This window comes from Diabrotica virgifera, chromosome 10 (genome assembly GCF_917563875.1).
Source record: "Diabrotica virgifera virgifera chromosome 10, PGI_DIABVI_V3a".
NCBI classification, from domain to species: domain Eukaryota; kingdom Metazoa; phylum Arthropoda; class Insecta; order Coleoptera; family Chrysomelidae; genus Diabrotica; species Diabrotica virgifera.
The window spans coordinates 48,213,267-48,228,287 of NC_065452.1; the positions used below are offsets into that span (position 1 = coordinate 48,213,267).

The following is a 15,021-nucleotide window of genomic DNA, read 5'->3' on the forward strand; positions in this document are numbered from 1 at the left end:
TATGAGACCATGTGAAGATAATCAAACCAAATAATTGTTCTAAATATTAACAAGGTACGTTTACAACTGTACAGTATTTGAAAATGTCCTTTTTTTCTTAAATGGGATAAACAAATACAATTGTTTAAAAACTACTCGACAGAGCGGGCTCATCTCTTGAAAAAAAGTAAATACATAAAAACTCACATTATGGAATGTGTTTTAAATATTTTTGTTACCCATTTATTTTAATAATAATAAACAATTCAAAAAATGCTTACTTGCGGGTTTAATTTACAATAGCTTTTTTGTCTATAAACATTTTTTAATTTAGAAAATATCAATTTAAAAATCAAATAATTTCAAGATGGTACTTCATTCGGCATAAATTATTTGTACGTAAACAATTAAATATTAACATAGTTTTTTAAGTATATGAAAATATGAGACCATGTGAAGATAATGAGACCAAATAATTATGCTAAATATTAACAAGGTATCTGTACAACTGTACAGCCATTTGAAAATGTCCTTTTTTTTTCTCAAATAGGATAAACAAATAGAATTTTTTTAAAACTACTCGACAGATCGGGCCCATCTCTTGAAATATAGTAAATACATAAAAACTCACATTGTGGAATATTTTTTTCTACGACCGTTTAATAATATGCTCATTATTCACTATTTTTGAATATATAATAACACCCATTACTTTACCCGTGAGTAATAGTTCATTGCTCACGGGCTGAAGTTACTCACGGGTCATTACTCACAGGTTAAAGTTAGATTCAAGTGGTGCATGGCAATTTTCATATACTTATTATTAACAAATAAAATTACTCAAACTTTATTTATTAAAATAATCATTGTAATTTATATCAACAATTAACTTCGAAAAATATTTAATAGATTTTTAACTGCAACATTTGATCAGTATAATCTTTACGTTTAAATTTCAACAGTTGACATTTTAAGATTGACGTTATTAAAAAGTGAAACAGTCTCAAATTTACTGTCTAAATATAACTAAGTACGCCCCTAGTATTATTTTTTTGCTCCATCCTGAATACCAAAGTTATTCGAGTTTTCGATCTAGTTTACATTTGTAATACTTTCGCTACGCCCTGTATATTAAGTAGTTGTTTACAATACTGAGAAAAACGGTACTGTCTTTGTGCAGAGTATGGCGTTATTCACTTCTCACGGGTTTGGATGTTTGTTTCGTTGTTCGTACAATTCTCTGAAATTTGGTGTACGAAAGTACTCCAAATTGTTTATATCCTACAAAATTGTAAACGGAATATTTTTCAAGAAACCCTGCAGTGTTGTAGCTTGCAAGATAAAAGGTTTTTATGGCATTTGCAGACTAGAGTATAAAGGTTTATGATATTTACAGACAAGAAACCTATTGTATGTGTATTGGAACAAGAAGACTCAAGCTAGATAAGCCGATGTTTTTAGTAGAATCATTAAATATTGAGTTCGCAAAAACTAACTGTAATAGTGTGAGTCATCGCATTTCGTGAAAACTTAGGGATCTTGTTATTGAGAAGATAACGAGTACGTATTGGTAGAAAGCAAAAATCATGACATTTATGGGATGTCCTGAGTAAATTTTCTTGCCACCTGATTGGTAGAGAAATGTTTGGTATGGTCGCTATTGGTCAAGGTAGGAGGTAACTTCTTTTTTTTTTGGAGAAGGAACCCAAGTTTAGAAGGATCGAGAGAGCGGTCCCAAGAGTCAGTTCCATTGGGGCCATCATCATGTTCGGTTCTGTTAAGCAGTTCCATGAGGGCCATCATCATAGGCAGTTGAGTTCCATTGAGTGTTTCGGAATGTAGTTTTCCAGTTTCCCAGCCGGCTAGGTTGATTCCAGCCCGGCGAATGTGATGGTGTATCGTGAACCCCGGCGATTTTCTCGCTGTTTCTAAGCGAATCGTCGTTATAATTTCATACCAATTTTGGTATCAACTAATTTCTTTTAAGCAGTCAGAACCAGAAGTAGGAGGGAAGAGTTTCAATTTTCGCATTACTATGTTTAACAGTGCAGTTAAAACATGGAGTATGCTCACATACTTTATTTTAGTCAAAGTTAATGAACTCTTGATAATTTTTGTTCGAGTAAAAGCATATTTTTGTTCCAGTTTAATGAACTTTCAATAATCATGTTCGAGTCTAACTAAATAATTTATGTTCGAGTTGAATGCTGAATTTTTCTATAATTTTTTTATAAACAATGGATAACCTCATGTACTGTTTGCGGTAGCTATTAACAGTGAAGTGTGTTATCGCGTAGTGAAATAGCGTTTTGGACTTACCAACCAACCAACAGAAGAAAACAGGACATCCATTGTAAAGGTATCATTTTTATGCTTGTAAAACTTTTTCGTTCCATCTTTGTTTATTTGATAATCTAGATCTCTAATTGTAGCACAGAGATCAGAGATTCATTTTGTTTTGCTTTTTAATAAATAATGTTTGATTTTCAACATATAAATTTATTATTTCTTTCCTTCTCTCTTGAATCGTAAGAACAGTAAAAAATTGACTTATATAATTTTGAGTATAAAGTAAAGGAGGTAAGTTACATTATAATATTTTGTATATTATGTATATCATTTTATTTGACTATGTTTCTTGGTTTTATTTTGATTTATCTTTCTTTGTTTTATTTCTATTTTTTTTGTATAAAGTTTGGTTTCCCTTAGGTAACCAATGGCGCCCAATATTTTATTTTTTGTATTTTTTTATCTTTTTATTCTACATCCTTATTTAAAATTTTCTATCTTTTTAATTTTTCTAAGCTAATAAGAGTATATCATAACATCTACTAAAGAATCCACTCCCTAAAATCTCTGAGACAGTAGCAGCCGAGGTACTAAAAAATTATGTAGCACGAATTTTGTCAAATCTAAGTATATCTTTATGTTTATCCAATTAGTCGCGCTTCAAAAGTAAACATAAACAATAGTTATTATTTCTGTAAAAGGGTTTGCGGATATGAAATTTATATCAATGAATTCTGTTTCACTTACTGTTGATTGTACAATAGATTTTTATTAGGAGCAAACGTTCTTTTGCATGTAATTGCCTTAACATAATATATCTTATTTTTAAAAGCCAACGCCATTATATACCACGATACTAATGACATTTATATGATTCTAACAGTGTTGCCAGAGATATATAAAATATGTTTTTTTATGAAAAATAAAATCTTTCGACTTTAAATAGGGTTTGTAGTTGATAATTATATTTTTCTACTAATACAAATAAAAAATATCGTAGAAAACGTATAGTATTCTACTCGCATGCAATGGCTATTACTTACTCTGATGAATTACGACACTCGCCTACGGCTTGTGTCGCAAACTTCATCGTCGTGACTAATAGTCATCATTACATGATCGTTAAATAATATAACTATTGTTACCTATTTATTTTAATAATTATAAACAATTCAAAAAATGCTTACTTTAGTGATGTTGATTATAGTTACTTTCGAGTATTCGTTACAAATCGTTACTTTTGTATAAAGAAATCATTTACAGTATTCGTTACTTTGATTACTTTGATTACTTTTGTTACTTTTGTATTTGAGTACCGGTAATCGTATCGAGAGTCTCATTTCTCAGTACATATTTTGTATTAGTATTAGTAGGATACTTTCATTACTATGATTACTTTTGTATTTAGTACCGGTAATCATATCGAGATTCACATTTCTCAGTATTTCGTATAAGTGTAAGAAATTATATGATATGTAATCTGTTATGTTAGCAATTATTAAAAACAAGGGGTGCCCGACATAATTTTGTCCAGACTAAATGTTACACCTCCCTTTGTTTCAGCTACTTCTCAGCGCCCTGTAATCCTGTAAAACTCTTCATAGCCTTCGCCCTTCATATAGATAAAATTTTAGTTAACTGTAGTGGAATACCGGTACGATTCCGGTATCAACCGATTGTAGATACAGCACTCAAATAGGTACTCACTCTGATACGATTGGTACGAAGTAACGAAGTAATAAGAGTAATGAAAGTAACGATTTGCCTCTCTGTATAGTAATCGTTACTTTCGGTATTCGTAAGTAACGAGTACTTTGTAACGAATAGATACTTTTTCAACATCACTAGCTTACTTGCGGGTTAATTTACAATAACTTTTGTGTCTATAAACATTTTTTAATTTAGAAAATATCAATTTAAAGAGCAAATATTTTCAAGAAAGTCGTCTATTGAATGTTTTCATCTACATACAATGCGTAATTTTTTCAGAATATTGAAATAAATGAAAAAAATCGTACTAAAAATTTCGATACTCGCGAGATGGTTCGTCTTTTCTATCGACTTCCCCCAGATATTTCAGTTGAAAAATACCGCCCAGTGATTTTTCGATTTCTAAAAGTTTCGTTTGAGGTGTGTTTGTTATTTCTCAACCAGGATATAACTGCTCATCATTGCAAGTTTAAATTACAAAAGAAATGGCTTATGTTATTATTAAACTATATCCAAACATATAAAAAATAATAATACGGATACCTAGATCATTCTGTAAAGAGTGAGAAGTGTAGTGTGCTGGGTATAAGTGACAATATCCTAATAACATTCCCAAACATGGTCCAAACCTTGACACAAATCCAGAGGTCTAAGTCTGAGTTCCTCCTGTCGCTGACAAGCTTCCATCTTCATAGCGCAAAGTGACGAATAAATTCGAAGATCAGAAGCGCAAACTGGACTAGAATACGCATTTGCGCAGTTAAACTGACACGTACATCTCGGGAAGTTATCAGGACCTACTTCACAAGTGGCTTCAAAATCGCAGAGTATATCTTTGCAAGCTTCTTTTTCTGTAGTAATACCATCTAAGATAGAATTTCCAGTGAGCTGTGGCACTACTACTTCCATGTCTTGGCCTGTCTTCTGATTAGTTCTTTGTTCCGTAAGGTTAGGAAAGGTAGCTACAAAGTTAGTATACAATTCAAGCAGTGTTAGATGGGTTAGCTGTATAATATAGATATAGACTACTACAATGAACTTGTACTTACTGCTCAAGGAGCCAGCAGAAGGAAATTTCTCCCTGCAATCTCCATAGAACACGACTGAAATTGGAGCAGTTTTGGAACCTTTTGCACACCTTGCTTTTAGCAATTCGCATTCGTTGGGATATGTCATCATATCTGAAGCACATACTGGTTCTTCACCTGCTTCTTCGCAGTTTTTAGGACAAACGCATTCTCCTGCTTCACATCGGCCTCCAAACTTACACTGCACACCTTGGCATAAATCTGAAATATAAAAAAAAAGAATGTGTGTGTACTTTGTACGCACGTAAGAAGTTATACTTCTATTATATTTTATAATTTCAACGAAATAAATGTACTTAACAGTTACAATACCAAAAATTAACAATAATTACCAAAAATTAACCAAAACTTAACAATACCAAAAAAAATGAATATGAATATGAATCATCCGGGATTCGAATCCGCGATCTCTCGATCTCTGGTCCAATGCTATACCAACAGAGCTATGAAGCCCCGTGCTATTGACGTGTCGGATATAATTACACATCACGGTGACAAATAGATCAAAGTGAAGTATAAAAATATATATTTTATTATCTTACGCCCGAGGAAGACAAATCTAAAGACACAAAAATTATAATAAATAATACATTTACTAAGAACACTATACTAAGGACATTTACTAAGAATTTATAAAGCAGCAATTAGACCTATATTGACATACACGTCGGAGATAAGACCTGACACATCTCAAACAAGACGACTACTAGAAACAACAGATATGAAAATACTCCGACAAATATCAGGGAAAAGTCTGTTGGATAGGGAGAGAAGCAAAAACATAAGAAGATCATGCAATGTAGAAGACATTAATGGATGGGTTACAAAACGGAAACAGGAGTGGAAAGAACATATTAATAGAATGGCAGTGGATAGGATATTACGAATAGCACGAGATAAGTCACCAAATGGACAAAGAAGTATTGCCAGACCAAGAAAAAGATGGTGCGATAACTTAAACAATTTAGGAGGCTAATATTGAAGAAGAAACAGGCTTTAAAGCCTACATAAAAGAAAGAAGAAGAAGAAGATTAATAACACTAATATATTCTTTTAATAACTTATTTGCGCTGATACATACATAATTTGAAAGATTAGCAACGCGTCTGTCCCTGTCTCTGTCCCTGACCCTGTGTGTCTGCGCATGCGCCAGGGAATTATAAAATTTCACCCCCGATCGTAAAGAAGTATAACTTCAAAAAATAAAAAAAATAAAAGTTTCCATTGGGGTTCGAACTCGCTTATCAGCGCAGTTAGTATTGAAATTCATTCACCTTAAACTTTTACCCACGGAGACCATGTGCCATCATGTGCGAAGATCAACTAACTAAACGGATTAAACTTTTGACGGTTCTGAATGTAACCAAACTATTTTGATTTTGAATTGAAATTATTTAGAATTGAAAGAAATATTAGAATACAACAAAACATAGAGTAAGAAAACAATATATTAGGTGAATATTGATAGAAATTTTGATGGTAATCAAATTATGTAAATCAAAGCGTTACATACTATTTTAGTAGGTTCTTTTTAAATTTTCCAAATAGGTAGGTCCTACCTATGAAATTTTTTATTAGGATACTGAAACATTTACAATTATTACGTACCTGTCGCTTTTAAAAACTATTTAAAAAGTCACTACAATATTATAAACTTGCATTTTTCTCTGCCATCACAACAATAGAAACTAATATACACAACATTAATTTGTTTATCCAAAACCTCCATATTGAACAATTATTGACAGATGATTTTAACACCCAATCAGATCCCGTATAACGTTTATACCATACTGTCTGTGTGCGCATGCGCGCAGAATTATGAAATTTTACTCTCAATCGCGCCTAAAGAAGCATAACTTCAATAAAGGAATATAAGGGAAAACATAATGTACTGTGATGAGGACTCCTATTAGGAGTCTTACATACATAATATTTCTAAATCCTAGTAAGTTTAAGGCTGGATTATTCTAACACTTAGTGGTCTTAAAGTTTTAAACTACAAAAGTTTTCTGGAACGCATATTACTTTTTATTTACGGCAAGAATAATTAAAAGTTTCCAGAAATATTCCAATAGTGTCTTATTCTAATTCCACGTGAAGAATGTATATGAGGGAGCGCACACCAAAGTAAGGACTTGTGTTGGATTGAGCGAAAGTTTTCCAGTGACGGTGGTATTGGATTAAGGTTCTTCAGTTCTTCACTAAGCAAATAAATGAACTACCTGAAAGAATGGTACGGATATACATCAAATGTACTTTTTAGAGCACCCTTCTCTAAAGTCCAAATAGCTATGATGACTAAGGAAATATAAAACCATTCCTTGTATCGGCATCGTGTAGTTGCCTTACCGGAAACCTGAAGATGCATAGCAAATTTTAGTATGGGAGACAGGTCGTCCTCATCATCATCATCATCATCATCATCATCATCATCATCATGGTGCTACAGCCCTTAGAGGGCCTCGACCTTCTCAAGCGTTCTACGCCATTCTGTTCTGTCCCTTGCCTGCACTTTCCAGTTGCCGACTCCGATCTTCTCGGCATCTTGTGTTACCCCGTCCATCCACCTCAACTTTGGTCTACCCCGTCTTCTCATTCCCACGGGTTGAGCTGTTAGAATCCTTTTTATCATGTTCGATTCAGGGGCTCGGGCTACATGTCCTGCCCACTGCAGGCGATTTCGCTTAATTATAGTGATAATATCTTTTCCACCAAACGTTTGCTTGTAGATATTCTGCAGTTCAAAGTTATTTCTACGCCTCCATATTCCGTTCTCACAAACCGCTCCGAATATCTTGCGTAGTACCTTTCTTTCAAAAATTGGTAGAGCGGATTCATCTGTTTTAGTTAGCGTCCATGCCTCTGAACCATATGTGAGAACGGGGACTATCAACGTTCTCTACAGCCTTATACGAGTTTTTTGAGACAGACGTTTGTTAGATAAGTACTTTGATAGATCATGATAACACCTGTTTGCAATTATTATTCGCCTTTTTATTTCCTCAGATGTGTCAATATTGGGGTTAACCGATGTCCGTAGATATATGAACTCTTTGACCGCTTCCAAGTTTTGGTCATTGATGATTAGATCTGCATCAACATTTCCAGCTCTTGTGTTTGTGTTGGTCGCCATGAATTTTGTTTTATTTTGATTTATATGTAACCCCATTAGTTCTGCTGCTGCTACTAGATCGGTTAGGATTTCCGAAGTTCTCGCCCTGGTTCTTGTTATAATGTCCACGTCATCTGCATATGCAAGAATTTGGACTGATCTATTAAATATTGTTCCTCTGCTATCTAAATTAGCGTCTCGTACCACTTTTTCTAAGGCTACATTAAAAAGCTGACACGCCAGCGCATTTCCCTGCCTTAACCCCTTATGTATTTCGAATGGGGTTGACGAGTCGTTTTGAATTTTTACTGCTGATAGCATCTTCGCCATTATCACTTTTATCATAGATATGAGTTTTTTTGGAATTCCCAACTCATTCATAGCATTGTAAAGACTTGGTCTTTAGACACTGTCATATGCCGCCCTAAAATCGACAAAAATATGGTACATATCTATGTTAAACTCTTGCGCTTTTTAGAGGATCTGTCGTAGTGTAAAGATCTGGTTAATGGTTGAACGTCCGCGCCTGAATCCTGCCTGATATTCTCCTAGAAACGTTTCGGTATAGGGCTTCAATCTCTCGTGTAAAATGTTTGACAATATCTTGTATGCTGTATTTAGGAGAGTTATTCCGCGGTAATTATTGCATTCCAGTTGGTTTCCCTTTTTGTGTAACGGGCATATTAACCCTAAACTCAATTCTTCAGGCATTTGCTCCTCAGACCAAATTTTACAAACAATTTCTCGCATCACCTTGGTGATCTGCTCTCCACCGTGCTTAAATAACTCTGCTGGGATGCCATCGCTTCCTGGAGATTTGTGGTTCCTTAGCTTTTCAATAGATATTTTCACTTCTTCTACCGAGGGGGGTTCCACGAGCTCCTCATTTCGGTATTCCAGCTCTATGTTGTTAGTAGGTTCCCCTTCCAGCAACTCTTGAAAGTGCCCTACACATCGTAACAGGATATCATCTTTGTTGGTAAGTAAGTTACCTTCCTTATCATTGCAATAATTGATTCTGGGTTTGAATCCTTTTCTAATAGTATTTATTTGATGGTAGAACTTTCTTGTTTCTCCGTAACCCATATGGCTTTCAAGCCGTTCTAATATGTCATTTTCTGTACAGGTCGTCCTAGGAAATATTAAACTGATTGTGAGCAGGTCTATTTCTATTTCTCTTACCTAAATTCTCTTTTTCTCCTTCTTCAGCGTTAAGTAATCCAACTTTGGACATAGGCCTTCCCCAATTCAATCCACGTCTTCTATTTTGCGGCACTTGTTTCCAGTTGTGTTCTCCAATCTTCATAATATCAGCAGCCCATCTCATTTGTGGCCTTCCTCTGCGTCTCGTTCCTAACCATTGTCTTCCCTGTTGTATTTCGTGATTCAATCCTGCAGTCGGGCATTGTGTTCTGGGAAGCTCCATTTTAATTTGGCAGTATCTGTTTGTATTTGGCAGTTCTCCTGCGTCTTTTGCTTCTAATCCATTTGTTTGTTTTTTTTATAAGTCTCACCCCGAGTATTGATCTTTCCTTCGCTCTTTGTGCCTTTATTATTTTATCCATATTGGCCTTAGTGAGTGTCCACGTCTGTGAACCATACGTGAGTATAGGGAGGATACACTGATCGGAAAATATGGTTTTCAAATATTGTTCTATTTTAGTGTTCAAGACAGTGGCGGCTCGTGGTAATTTAAAAAGGTTGTTCAATTAAGGAATGTAATTATAGAAACGGTCAATTGCGACACAGGCGAAAAATTTTTGGGGAAAAAAACCAGCGGGACCTAAGTGGATTAGTGAAACTATTATACTTTCCTGGTTCTCACCAAATTATATATTCATTTATTGCATAGGCGTTCGTTAAAAAATTATCAATAGTTAGTGCTTCGCCTGTTTAAATGTGTATTTTTTATTAAATATGTATAGTAGGTATACATAAAATCTGTATCTAATTTCGATTAAATAATGCATTTATTCACGCCACCATTGAGGTAAAATGCAAGGCGCGTTTTTTTCCTACACCCAGAATCTAATAATTGGCGAACATAATTATTGCCAATATCTGAGAGTTGCAATTAATTTTTTAAATGAATTTGGAAAGATCTGTGTTTTTTAATTTTTACTGATAAATGAGATAAATCCCGAACGACCATTTTTATCCACTCTGAAGAAATAGTTTCATTCTTTGAAAATACGAAACATGGAAAACAAAACAAAGAATGTAGTTTATTACGTACGCACAACCACGCAGTTTTTTTTATATTGTTCAATTTTAAAGCAACATTTAAACTTTTTGTTCTTTATAGCACATTTTTGTACCTATCTCCGGCCGAAGTTGACCATTCGTTTTTATAAGAAGTCGATTTTCAAAACTATTTGCATTTTCTTTTATAAATTCCACTGAATAAGGCTCCATCATAAAACTATTAATATTGTATTTAAGATTTAAGCGTATTTAACTAAATCCCTCAATAGAAAATTCCAAACTGTGAACCGAAACGCTGCACTGGTCTCTGTGTGCACTGCATAAATCCTCACTGTTTTAGATAGGCAAAATGCTTTTTCACCGATATTAAGATTTCTATTTCTAACACAGGGGTAAGTTAGTACTGGCTGGTTCAATTTAAATTCTGCACCAGAGCATAGTATCTGTACATTTGCCACGTGCATCCTGCGGCGTAGAGCAAGTAAATATGATTAATAAATAAAGTTAAATTTTAATGATTCTATGAGATTAAAAAAATATTTTAATAATATTATAATATTTATGAGATTTAAAAAAAAATTGTATTTTAATGAACTTTTAAGGGGTGTTCACTGCACAAGTGAACCAATGGAGAAACCGCCCCTGGTTCAAGATCCAATTTAGTTTTACAAATCCTACCCCCGCTAACCTTATTCTTCTGGTAATTTTGGCAGTTTGATTTTCTTTGTCAACTTTCATTATCTTTTCCAGGTAGATGTATTCGCTTACTGTTTCTTAATTTATGTCGTTCAACGTTATTTTTCTAATGTTCGGTGTATTGATCAATATTTTTGTTTTTTCCAAGTTCATTTTAAGACCTACTTTTTCCGAAGCTTGAAATAGTTGTATCATCATGGTCTGTAATTCTTCGAAGCTTGTAGCAAATATTACAATGTCGTCAGCATCCCAAGTGACTCAGTTTTCTTCCATTAACATTTATTTCTTTATCTACCCAGTTAATGTCTTTAAACACGTCCTCAAGTCTCAGTATGAATAGCTTTGGTGAAATAACGTCTCCCTAGCAAACTCCTCTGTTGATTAGTATATATTTGGTTTTCTCATCTATTTGTATTTTCATTGTAGTTTTCTTGTAAATATTGTGTATGAGCATTCTGTGTCGGGAATCTCTCCTGCAGTTGTTCATACCTCTCTCTTGCCCAAAGTTCTATGGTGTCGAATGCCGTTTCATAATCAAAGAAGCCAATATATAATAAGTTCAAGTGATATTCTTTGGCCTTCTCTATTAGCGTTCTGGCTGTAAGAAGATGATCCGCTGTATCTACTGTAACCCTTTCTGAATACTGCCTGCTCTACCGGTTGATAGGCTATCAAGCTTCGACCTTAACCTATTAGGTATTACTCTTATTAGCTTATTGTTCTTCACATCTCCCCTGTCTCCTTTTTTGAAGAGAATTATTGTCCAACTTTCTATCCAATCCTCTGGGACTTCTCCTTTGTGAAGGAATTCATTGATAAGATTTTTCAATTTTTCGAGAATAATTTCACTCTCCTCCTTCAACATTTCGTCCATCTGGGCCCGGGGCCTTATTGTTCTTAGTTGTGCCTTAAGGCTGATTTATGTTACGCCAAAACGTGGACGGCACGGCGCGCAGAACAATAGAAATCGTACATCCTCGGCACTTCCCGGTCTCGCCTCGTTCGGTCGCAACATAAATCAGCCGATACTTTTCATATCGGACGATCCATCAACGTGCTCCGTCCTGTCCACGTCCCCGTTGTAACATAAATCCGGCTTTAGCCAGTTTTATTTCGAAGTATTCTATATTATGGGGCACTTCTGAGTTGACATTTATTATCTTTCTCTTAAAATTTTCCTTTGCAGTGTTATCTCGAGTCTTTTACTCTTCTCTTCCTAAATTATCTTACCTATATTAAAAAAATATAGGCATGCGGCACTCACCCCCAAAATGACTCGACTGTAACGGCAACATTCTAGTATCTAAAATTAAATTTTACGTATTTTCTTGGTTGCTGAACAAAAATCTGGAATTATCTTTGCTCTACAACTGGGGGAAAGTTATCAAATTCAAAGGTAAAAATATGAAAAAGTATTTTATGAAGTTTAACGAACTGTAGTAGGTAATTGTTTATGTTTCTTTTTCAAATTTTAAAGGAATATTCTTTAGAGTATTTCAAATAAAAGTAAATATTCTAAATAAATCTGAAATATTTTCTCGCTAAGGGGTGAAATTTTAAAAATTTGCCACTCGTTTTGCAACGCATTTTACGTATTATGGATGGGTTTTAGAACGTATGAAGTACGTGACTCATAATAAGGAGTGATGATTTTAATGCACCTGTGGGTCAATCTAAAAGAGGATATGGAGCAGTACATGAAGGAGCAGGCATTTGAAGTTGAACTGATGCTAGAGATTATATGTTGAAAATATCAACAGCTTTAGATAGAGTAATAATTAACACATTCCACAAAAAGGGAGAAAGCCATCTTATCAAATACAATTCTTAAATACTTGTTCAATAAGTTTTGCGGTTCAATAAGAAAAACACAATTTTATTACTTGAAATACACTTTATTATTCAGTACAGTCCATCTAATTTACTTACCGTTGCACGTCATTATTTACGTTAGAGATCTAAGTTGACATTGTTGCCCAATTTCAAAAAATTCTTGAACTCATTTTAAATCAAATACATCACACAATTTTTGCGGAAATACAGCAAAACAAATTAATATTCAATGTAAACAAATAAAAACTTTAGAAATACAAAACAAGAATTAAGTTATAATCTTACTTTAAAGTACATGATAAAAACAGTAAATATAATGAAACAAATACTTATAGTAAAGAATATAAACAAATATGAAGTGTCATCACCGCAACTGTCAAATAAATGTTACCAATTTATGCCAAAATATCACCTTCGTTCGATTATAGTTACAGTGTATTCCGAACAAATGTGCTTCATAAAAACGCTTTATAATCCATTTATACAAATTAAATGAAACATATTATTGTGTATTTCTTTAAGTTATTAAAATATACCTAGTGGCTGTAACGCCAGTGGACTCGGCAAAGTGATTCTAAAAAAGAACACACCTACCGCCTAAATATTTCGTGTTGGTATCATGTGACGTCTCGGGCTATGACGCGGATGACGTGCAACGGTAAGTAAATTAGATGGAGTATATAGTCTCCCTGAACATCAATACACTTGTTTCAAGGAGATTTCAATTTATTAATTCCGTCCCTGAAGGGAGAATCAGGAAGGGCTGCATATTACGCTTCCAGAGCTGGGCCTAGATTCCGTGCACTGTAGATATCTACATGTCGCTTTCTATCGATATTTGAATATCAAAATATTTGAATTTTTAGCTTTAATTGAATTATTTTCTAGTTTTGCTAGGTTACACTCTAATTGATAAACTAGAGTAAAACTAGAAAATAATTCAATTAAAGCTAAAAATTCATATATTTTAATATTCAAATATCGATAGAAAGGGACATGTAGATATCTACAGTGCACGGAATCTAGGCCCTGTTCTGTATTCATCATTTGATGTAAAACGCTGTCCACGCATAAATTTTTTTTAGGTATTGGAACAAATGGAACTCACTAGGAACCAAATCTGATTAATACTGTGGATGCTCTCATAATTCGAACTTTAACTCATAGATTTTAGCCATTGGTAAAATACTTATATAACACGGTGCATTGTTCTGATAAAAAGGATTTTTTATTTTGAAAACCGGATCTTTTTTCACGATTTTGTTCCTTCAGCTGGTCTAAATGGTTACAATAATATCCAGAATTTATTGTTTTGTCAGTTTGCAAGTAATCCACAAAAAAATTCCTGTCACATCCCAAAAACTGATGCTAAAATCTTCTTGGTCGATTTCTGCACACAAACTCGGTTTGAAGCCAAAAATCCAGATTCTACCTCTTTTTAACCTTTTGTTTTGGTTCAGGATCATGGTGATAGACCAAGTATCATCCACTGTGATAATTCGACGCACAAAATCTACTTTATCCTTTCGAAAACGCCCTAAATATTGCTGAGAAAGTCGCATTCGAATGTGTTTGTGGTCCGTTGTCAGCAAATGCAGTACCCATTGTGACCACAGCTTTTTGAAACCCAATACTTCGCCCAAAATATTGTTTACGCTGCCGAATGAGATGCCTAGAGATTTTACTAAATTATTTTCAGTTACTCGACGAGTTTCCAATACCATATCCTGTGTTTTTCCTACGATGTCTGGTGATCTTGCTGTTTTTGGGCGTCTTTGACGTGGATCGTCTTTAAGGCTTGAACGACCACGTTTAAATTGAGCAACTCACTTTCTACAGTAATAATTGAAAGCGAAGAGACCTTATACATTTAACATTCGTTCATAAATTTCCTTGGCCTTTAATCCTTCCAAAAATAAAAAATCAATCACTGATTATTTCCTTTGAAAAAATACTGTGACACATCGATACTAAATGGCTTCTAAAAAAATAATGAATTAAAAGAATTAAAATGAAACTGCACACACGTTCATAGGAAGAGTGTATCAACATAACAACAAAAAATAAGGCTAGTAAAAACGCCCTCTCTTACCGAACTGCAACTTA

The 15,021-nt window shown here is 34.0% G+C and overlaps 1 protein-coding gene across 1 annotated transcript in view; it reads right to left on the minus strand.

Annotated features, from left to right (window-relative positions):
• Window positions 1-15,021, minus strand: part of LOC114330735 (agrin-like) — a 245,440-nt gene that overhangs the window by 101,230 nt on the left and 129,189 nt on the right. Inside the window, exons 7-8 of the mRNA XM_050662959.1 lie at window positions 5,028-5,267; window positions 4,608-4,940 (exon numbers count right to left, since the gene is read on the minus strand). Coding sequence (XP_050518916.1) covers window positions 4,608-4,940; window positions 5,028-5,267 — 573 coding nt within the window. The remainder of the gene's footprint in view (window positions 1-4,607; window positions 4,941-5,027; window positions 5,268-15,021) is intronic.